The sequence below is a fragment of the Equus quagga genome, chromosome 2 (assembly GCF_021613505.1).
Source record: "Equus quagga isolate Etosha38 chromosome 2, UCLA_HA_Equagga_1.0, whole genome shotgun sequence".
In the NCBI taxonomy this organism is placed as follows: Eukaryota; Metazoa; Chordata; class Mammalia; order Perissodactyla; family Equidae; genus Equus; species Equus quagga.
This window is the reverse complement of record NC_060268.1, coordinates 28,560,759-28,569,324: the sequence shown is the minus strand read 5'-3', so window position 1 is coordinate 28,569,324 and position 8,566 is coordinate 28,560,759. Positions and strand designations below refer to the sequence as shown.

General features: G+C 47.5%; 1 protein-coding gene across 1 annotated transcript; it reads left to right on the top strand.

Annotated features, from left to right (window-relative positions):
• The first annotated feature begins 981 nt into the window (after nt 1-981).
• On the top strand, nt 982-8,322 carry LOC124231778 (purine nucleoside phosphorylase-like). The gene is made up of 6 exons (XM_046648725.1): nt 982-1,137; nt 3,729-3,898; nt 6,039-6,142; nt 6,342-6,517; nt 6,631-6,821; nt 7,666-8,322. Exons 1-6 carry the CDS (start codon nt 1,127-1,129, stop codon nt 7,881-7,883), a joined length of 870 nt encoding a protein of 289 aa, XP_046504681.1. The 5' UTR covers nt 982-1,126; the 3' UTR covers nt 7,884-8,322.
• The last annotated feature ends 244 nt before the right edge of the window (nt 8,323-8,566 follow it).

The following is an 8,566-nucleotide window of genomic DNA, read 5'->3' as shown; positions in this document are numbered from 1 at the left end:
AATAAACTAAACTCGGCTCAGTTCCTTATCATTTGTTTCTTTACATATATTGCCGTTACTCCTCTGTCTCTAGCACTAGAACATTGCAGGTACATAGTTGAGGCTCAATAAATATTTCTCCCAGGACTGAGATAGAAACAGGGTTGGGAAAGAGTGACCTGGGCCATGGTGGTGGGTGAAATGGCAAGCAGCAAAGATGAGGTTTCAGGAGATTGGAGACAGGTAGAGGATTCCAACAGCTAGGCACGGGCCAGTGAGTAGCGATTTCATGTGAGGCTGGTTAAACTTGTAAAGTGGAGAGAGGAAATAGCTGAATTCTTACAAAGAAGTTATGTTGTGTAGTTCTGTTTCAGGAATTTCCATATTGGGAGGAGTCCTCCAGCTTTCCGAATTGCTTTGGTCCAGTATTGCGTAAATCAAGGGATTGTCTGGCTTTTTCCACGTCATCCCCACTCCATCCCCATCCTTTCTCTGTCGATGTCCAGGATCCAGGAATTCTTGCCCCTGGAACTTTCCTCTTCTCCCCATCTGGACCTGGATTTAGACCCCCGATATGTGCTCCTAAAGGCCGTAACCTCTTGGTCGACCCTGTTTCCTTGTTCAGGAAGCAGCTCAGACACAGGCTCAATTCAATTTTATTCTGAGGTTGCATGATCTAAGGTTTCAAATTTTCAACTTTCCAATCTCTCACGGTTCGCTGTAGACACAAGCAGGAATGGGGTTGGAGACAGACGGTTCGGGGGTCTCCTCCTGGCTTCTAGCCCTCTTCTGGCATAGGCATCCTCGCCAGAAACCCCAGCTCTACGGACTGGAACGGGCGCAGGGATGAAATGCATCATGGCCCTCCGGGGGTGGAGAAGCAAGGGGAGGTGGGGCACAAGAAAGGATCCAGCCCGGGGAAGAAGTCAGATTAGGCTTGTAGCCAAGCCTGGGACGATTGAAACAGAGTGTGTCACCATGGAGACAGGACCGGCCAGCGTGCTCTGCTGCCGTCGGCTGGGGCCTTCCGGGCTGAGGAGCAAACAGCGCGCTAAGTGTGCGGCACTGACCGGCGGCGGCAGCTCAGCTCAGCCGAGCAGATCCAGGCAGTGAAGGGCGGGCTTGCTCGGAGAACGTCAGCGGCACCATGGAGACCGGGTGAGGTGGGCACCTTGCCCGGGGAACCCTGCCGCTCCTAGGGAGGGGAAATGGCTGTTACCGAGACCTGGAAACCCGGCTCCGGGCCCCGAGGGAGAGGGAGCGGGGGCCCTGGAGCTGCAGAGAGGCCTGGCAAGGAGCCTGGGGTCAGGGCCAAGGCGCAGAGCAGGGACGCACTTGGGAATCGAGCCAGGGTGACGCCAGTGGAGCAGGAAGGGGAGAGGTTAGTAGAGTGTGGTGTACTCGGAAAAGGAGCCGGTGTGTTTGTGTGTATGTGTGCACGTGCACGTTGGGGGTGTAAGTCTAGAGGGGGGCGTACTCCCCTACCCCAAATACAGGGCAAAGGTCTTCCCACTGCACGCTCTTCACAGATTCCCATTCTAGAGTCCAAGTAAAGCCGCGAGATAGTTTTGCTGCCCATATCTAGAGTTCCTCCTTCAGAGGAGAGATTGCTCAGGTCCTTCGCCAACGCCACTCTTCCCTCGAAATTGGAGGTCCAATTTAGTTAGGGATGGAGTCTCCAAGGAGAGAAGGAAACCGTTATTCATTGATCCAGGCAACATATCCTGCCCACTGACCCCCACTCCTACCTTTGAAAACCTCTTTCTCTGCTTTGGTCCTGGAAATCCCAGTCCAAATCTGCAGCGTTAGGGATCGCAATGGCTTTCGGATGCTCAGGGATGTAGCTGTCCTCAGGGCACTGATGGCCAATGAGGAAGTCCTATGTCTGTGGCTAGAAATGCTAGGTGGCCAGGGCTTCACACTTCCTTCATTTCCTTTGCATCTCTTGGGGATGCTGTTTGGTTCACTTCTTACCATTTCATTGCTTCTCTTCCCCAGCCTCCTGTGGCCCTGGCTCTAGCGCCCCTGCCCTGTCCCTTTCTCAGCTACTTCCCTGAGGGAAGCCTGGTGTATTGTGGAGTGATTTGGTTTCAAAGGCTCTGCTTTTGAGGGAAAGAATTTCCTCTGGAGGCTTGGTTAGCTGTGTGCATGGGTGTGAGAGAATTGGACTAGAATTGTGAGAAAAATTCTAGGTTGATTCTTGGGATGTATGGGTTCTGGATGAGTGTATGTCCTTAAGTCTGTGAGGAGCAAAGAACCTTGGTGAAGAGAAGGGAAGATGGGGGAAGGCAGGGAGGAGAACAGAGACATGGGGGCAAGTGGCAGACAGGTTCACGTGATGGGGACCTGAACCGGTGATTTATGGAGTTAAAGATCTTTGGAGCTTGTTAGCAAGTTTTTAATTCATTTTCAAACTGAGCCTGTAAGATAGGCAGGGCTGATCACATTCCTTTGGTTTCTATCTCAGGAAAGAATTTGAAGCACAAGTTACTTGCCTAAAAAGGCAAAATTGGGACTAGACACCAGGTTGATTTCTGCTTCCCTCTAGACCAGAAATTCCCAAACCTGGTTTTTGAATCAGAATTACTTGAGGCACTTTTGTAAAAAATACAGATTCTAGGGTCTCTCTCCAAAATTATGAATCTGGAGGAGTGGGCTCCAGAATCTATTTTTAACAACTGCTGTGAGAAATTTATGCAGTCAGTTCTGCTCCAGCGCTGACAACCAGAGTGCAAATGGGGTCTGCTCTTGGCATTCCATGTGACAGTACTCTGTTTGGGTCTGGGGACCCTGGAAAGAAGGATCCAATTGAACAGACACATAGACTTCCACTAGGAGTGTTCCTCTCACTTTCTTTGTCAATCAAAAATTTAGCCCCTAGGGCCCGGTGGCATAGTGGTTAAGTTCGCAGGTTCTGCTTTGGTGGCCTGAGGTTCACTGGTTTGGATCCTGGGTGCGGTCCTATGTGCTGCTTGCCATGCTGTGGTAAGTGTCCCATATAAAGTGGAGGAGGATGGGCACGGATGTTAGCTCAGGGCCAGTCTTGTTCAGCAAAAAGAGGAGGATTGGCAGCAGATGTTAGCTTAGGGCTAATCTTCCTCAAAAAAAAAAAAAAAAAATCAGCCCTTAGTATTTGTCTGAGGGGAGAGCTAGAGGGTGAGGGTCCAGAAGGAAATTGGATTCATCCCCTGCCCTCATGGTAGTTAGTCTTAACCACATTTTGAGCGTCCTGAGTGGGTACTAAGGAGGGGTGCATTGGGTTTGTCACTGCCCTAAGGAAGGTCTTAGTTCCTTTTTGAGTGTACTTCTGGGCCGGCCTCCTGAGGCCCAGCACTTTTACCCTCCTCGATTTGATTATTTCGCTGTATTTGTCTGTATACTAGATGGTCCTTCCTCTAAATCTTTGTCACAAGAGAGAGGTTAAACCTGCCAGTGGTGGCTGAACTGGAGTTGGGGCTGCTGGTGGAGTCATAGGCATCATTAATATTTGCCAGGAATGAGGAGGGAGTTTCATGTCAGACTTTTAGTGAGTCTGATTCAGAAAAAGGAGTGTGTGGGTGGGTGGGTGGGTGAGCTTAGTGCAGCCTCTCCTGAGAGAGAGGAGCCTCCCCTCTGGCGCAGCTCTTTGACCAGATTTTCTGTCCCCTGTCACCTTGGCACACCTGCCAGCCTTTGTGCGCTGAGGGTCATTAGTCTGTGATGTGCTTGGGATGGGAGTGAAACTCACCTTGATTTTCCCTTTCTCCTAGGTTCACATATGAAGATTATCAGACCACCGCACAGTGGCTTCTGTCCCACACCAAGCACCGCCCTCAAGTGGCGGTGATCTGCGGTTCTGGGTTAGGAGGTCTGACTAATCAGTTAACTCAGGCCCAGAGCTTTGACTACAGTGAGATACCAAACTTTCCCCGGAGTACAGGTACTGGTCAGGGGAGGGAGGGATGGGACTGAGGAATGTTGATGGGATTCTGATGGGAGGGCAATGCTTCCATGCCTGGAGCTGGTTATTCTCTATAGCATTTGACTGGAGACAACTGTTGTGATGGAGGAGAGAAGACGACAGGAATCAGAATGACTTTATTTTTATTTATTTATTTATTTTTTTTAAAGATTTTATTTTTTCCTTTTTCTCCCCAAAACCCCCAGGTACATCGTTGTGTATTCTTCTAGTTGTGGCATGTGGGACGCTGCCTCAGCGTGGTCTGATGAGCAGTGCCATGTCCGCGCCCAGGATTCGAACCAACGAGACACTGGGCCGCCTGCAGCGGAGCGCGCGAACCCAACCACTCGGCCACGGGGCCAGCCCCAGGAATCAGAATGACTTTAGAAGGAAATTTCCCCAGTAGGAATTTCAGAATAGACAGGGCGTGTGTGTGTCATGTACTATATGATGACCTGTTTCATATGCTTGAATGATTCAGAGCTCCTTAAAGCTCTTCAACACCTCCCTCAACTGCTCCCCCATATACCATGGTCACCACAGACTCACGCACACTGTTATTTCTTTCATTCTCATTTCTTTTCTCTCATTTCTTTCAGTCTGCAGCATTAATGGAAAAAACAGTGCCTGTAACTGCTCAGGACAAGATCAGGCCATCCCTGTCCCATGTCCTCCTGCTATTCCCAATCTCCCAGCTCTAGCTCAGGCCTAGGATATGGCAGACACTGGTGCACAGCAGCAAATGGGTAGACTGCCATGTTCCTGCAGACAAATGCACAGATGCTGCATGAATACACAACTTCTCATTCACACTACCCTTTGGAGGGGAAAGGAAAGGGGCAGATGCACCCTGTGCACAGTGGAGCTCTGAGGTATCTGAGAATAGGGTATCCAGCATCCCAGTAGCATCCAGAAAGCTCTAAGGCTAACACTTGGAAAAGGGCCAGGTAAAATAGGACAAAGATAGTTTATTTGGTTTACTGATTCATTTCTCAGATCACTAACTTCTCTTGATTTATTTATAAATTTTTCGGCAATCTGCCTTCCTGTTTTCTCTGGAGAGTTATGACTTTTCACAGATATTTTTCAAATCCTTTGGAGCAACTGGGAGACTAGAGTGGGGAGGTGGGAATGGGGTAGGAGAAGGAAATATTAAGAAAAGAGAGAGAAGGCAAAGTTTTCTAAGGAAGATAGTGGCATTGGCTCTACCTGTCACTCCTACTCCCTGAAGAAGGGCATTGCACTTAGTGATAAGTGGATTAATTTTTAAATTTTATCAACGTGTTTTTTTGTATTCCACTTGAGTTTTTCAATCTCTGACACCTCTGCTCTATTACTGGTAATTTTTTTTATAAGCTGCTATATCTCTGTGTGTCCGTCAACTCTTCCTCTTGGTTTTGGTGCGTCTCCTAGAACATCCATTCCAAGGGATAGGGTGGCCATGTCCATTAGAGGAGAAATGCCAGATAAGGGTATGGTAATGATGGCTATGATGTCTGGGTGGGAGTTACCTTTGCACTCCCGTCCCCTGCCTGCCCCATCCTGGGCATCTGCTCCCACAGGACTGTTATGTGGGTCTAATGGAGGAGACTTGTATGGATCCAAGCTCTGCCCATTTCCCTTTGTTCAGTAGACTCTTTAGAAAGCTAGGATATGCCTTTCAGGAGCGAGGAGGCATATAGTTAGGGTAATAAATAAGAATATACATTTTGAGAATTTTGAAAATTTTGGAAAAAAGTTCTATAGTTACTGCATTCACTGTTTCATTATTACCCATTTATTCTACTTTTTATTCCTATTCTCTTGCAATATGGCTTTGTCATTCTTAGAAATGTCTTTAAAAAGCCTTTCCTTGTTTTGATATATGTTTACACCGAACATCCTTGTCTCCATAGCTTTAATCTCAAAATGGACTTATATACTTAATTGTAAAATTGTGATTAATTTCTGCCGCCCCCACTCAACTTAAGCTTTCTGAAAGCAGAGATGGTAATGTCTTCTTTTGCTTCATTATGCCCTCACGTGTTGAGCACAATGAGTTGCCTCACAGTAGGTGTTCATGGATATGTGTTGTATGAAAGCATCATCCCATTCGTTTCCCTTTCTTGTTTGTATACAGTGCCAGGTCATGCTGGTCGACTGGTGTTTGGGTTCCTGAATGGCAAAGCCTGTGTGATGATGCAGGGCAGGTTCCACATGTATGAAGGCTACCCGCTCTGGAAGGTGAATCAGGGGCATCAGCCTAGATGAATCTGGAAGAAGGGAGAGAGCCATCTCTGCTATTCTATTACCTAGCTACCTGGTCTAGGTAGATTTTTGATCCCCTCTTTTCTCTTTCATGATGTATATCATGCATGTCTGCATGGATGGGTTGGTGAAATTTTAAAGAACAGTTTATCATCTTTTATCTTTTGCTTCTAAGGTGACCTTCCCAGTGAGGGTTTTCCGTCTTCTGGGTGTGGACACCCTTGTGGTCACCAATGCAGCTGGAGGGCTCAACCCCAAGTTTGAGGTTGGAGATATCATGCTGATCCGTGATCACATCAACCTGCCTGGTTTCTCTGGTCAGAACCCTCTCATAGGCCCCAATGATGAAAGGTATGGATCTTGTTCCTTTATTTATAGATGGATAGATTGTAAGGACTGGCCTGGGGGTTTGGAGAAATCTTGCTGTATTCCGTTAATCTGAGATAATTGAACCTGTGCCCTAGGTTTGGAGTTCGTTTCCCTGCCATGTCTGATGCCTATGACCGGGATATGAGGCAGAAGGCTCACATTGCCTGGAAACAAATGGGGGAGGAGAGAGAGCTACAGGAAGGCACCTACGTGATGGTGGTAGGCCCCAGCTTTGATACTGTGGTAGAATCTCATCTGCTGCAGAAGCTGGGAGCAGATGCTATTGGTGAGAAGGGGAATGTGGTTGGAGGCTTGAAGCGGGAGGGATCTGGTAAAATAGGGAGGGCAGGAAGTAAGAGATTGCAGATTTGATGGTGGATTGAGAGAGAATCTGACTTAAAGGTAGATTGAATGAAATTGACTTCTAGAAAGATACTAAGATGGTGAGGTTTGGTGTATTGTCCCAGCAAACCTCCTCATCCAGCATCAAGGGCTTAAACAGCTGTAATGCTAATGACCTATCCATGATTTGATAACTATGTCTAAGTGTTATTCTAATAAATATCATTATATGCACCTTCTGTACCTTGCCTGGAAGATGGAACTGCATCATTACAACTGACTCCAAAATTGCCACAGACAGGGGCGGACCCGTGGCCTAGTTGTTAAGTTAAGCACACCCCACTTCAGAAGCCCAGTTGAGGTTCCCAGGCATGCATCTATACCACTCATCAGCAGCCACGCTAGGTGGCGACCCAAATACAAAATAGAGGATGACTGGCGTGGATATTAGTTCAGGACGAATCTTCCTCAAGCAAAAATGAGGAAGATTGGCAACAGATGTTATCTCAGGGCAAATCTTCCTCGGAAAAAAAAAAATTGCCACAGACAGATACAGAAATAAAGTATTGCAATGGTAATATTTATAAGAAAAGTGTAAGGCCCTCTGAGGGCCCACTCCTTTAAACAATACAGAACAACCTAAGCTCAACTCTAATTTAGCTGCTTCTTTGGATGTTTTCTGACATGTTAAATTTTCAGAGAGGTGATGAATAGCTGTTAGGCCAAGGGGTGAGGAAAAGAGTTACTTGAGGATCCTGACAGTTGGTGTCCCTCTTTCTCCCCATCAGGCATGAGCACAGTTCCAGAAGTTATAGTTGCAAGGCACTGTGGACTTCAAGTCTTTGGCTTCTCCCTCATCACTAACAAGGTCGTTATGGATTATGAAAGCCTGGAGAAGACCACTCACGAGGAAGTCCTAGAGGCCGGGAGACAAGCGGCACAGAAACTGGAAAAGTTTGTCTCCATCCTTATGGCTGGCATTCCACAGCCTGGCAGTGCCAGTTAAGCAGGCCTGGAGTGGTCTGGCCTCTCCATTATGGTATACAAGTAGCTGCTACCTGCTTTGGCCCCTTGGTGGGTCATGTGCCTCTGCTCTTAGGTAGTAGCAGAAAAGAAAGGAAGATCCACATCCTCCACCTTCCTCACTTCTCCCATCAGACCCTTCTGGTGCCAGGTCCTCTTTTGCTTCATTGTCTTCTCAAAACAGTCCTTCCCTGAGAGCTGAAGCCCAAGCCCTGCCACACATCCATGCAAATGCCCAGGATGTGGCTTAGGCTGTTGCACTTGGCATAGTAGCTACTCCAGCTTTCTGAAATGATGCTCTCAAATTCCTGGGGTCTCAGTTCTGAGTCCCCTAAAGCACTAGATCCCACGCAGGGACCAGCCCAATGTCTCTTGTACTGTTATACTATCATACTTTGAGAATAAAGAGAAAGATAAAATAATTTGTTCATTTTTGTGCAGTTTGTTATAAGGCTGGGGCACAGGCAGAGACTGGTATGAAAGGTTGCGAGACCACATGTCTTATGTGACTGTCTCCTTCTCAGATAAGTAGCTAAGAACTGAGATGAGGTGGTAGGTGAATCCAGGAAAGAGGAAGGAAAGGCAAAATGATGAGAGACAAAGTTGTTGGAAGATGATGAGGATGGAAGGGCTAGCTTCTGGCATGTGAGGCCACTTCCCTCAGAC

Bases quoted from the DNA above. Each gene is read 5' to 3' on its own strand.
- LOC124231778 (XM_046648725.1), top strand. The intron at 6,518-6,630 runs GTATGGATCTTG...CCTGTGCCCTAG, and splicing joins ATAGGCCCCAATGATGAAAG to GTTTGGAGTTCGTTTCCCTG. The intron at 6,822-7,665 runs GTGAGAAGGGGA...TCTCCCCATCAG, and splicing joins GCTGGGAGCAGATGCTATTG to GCATGAGCACAGTTCCAGAA.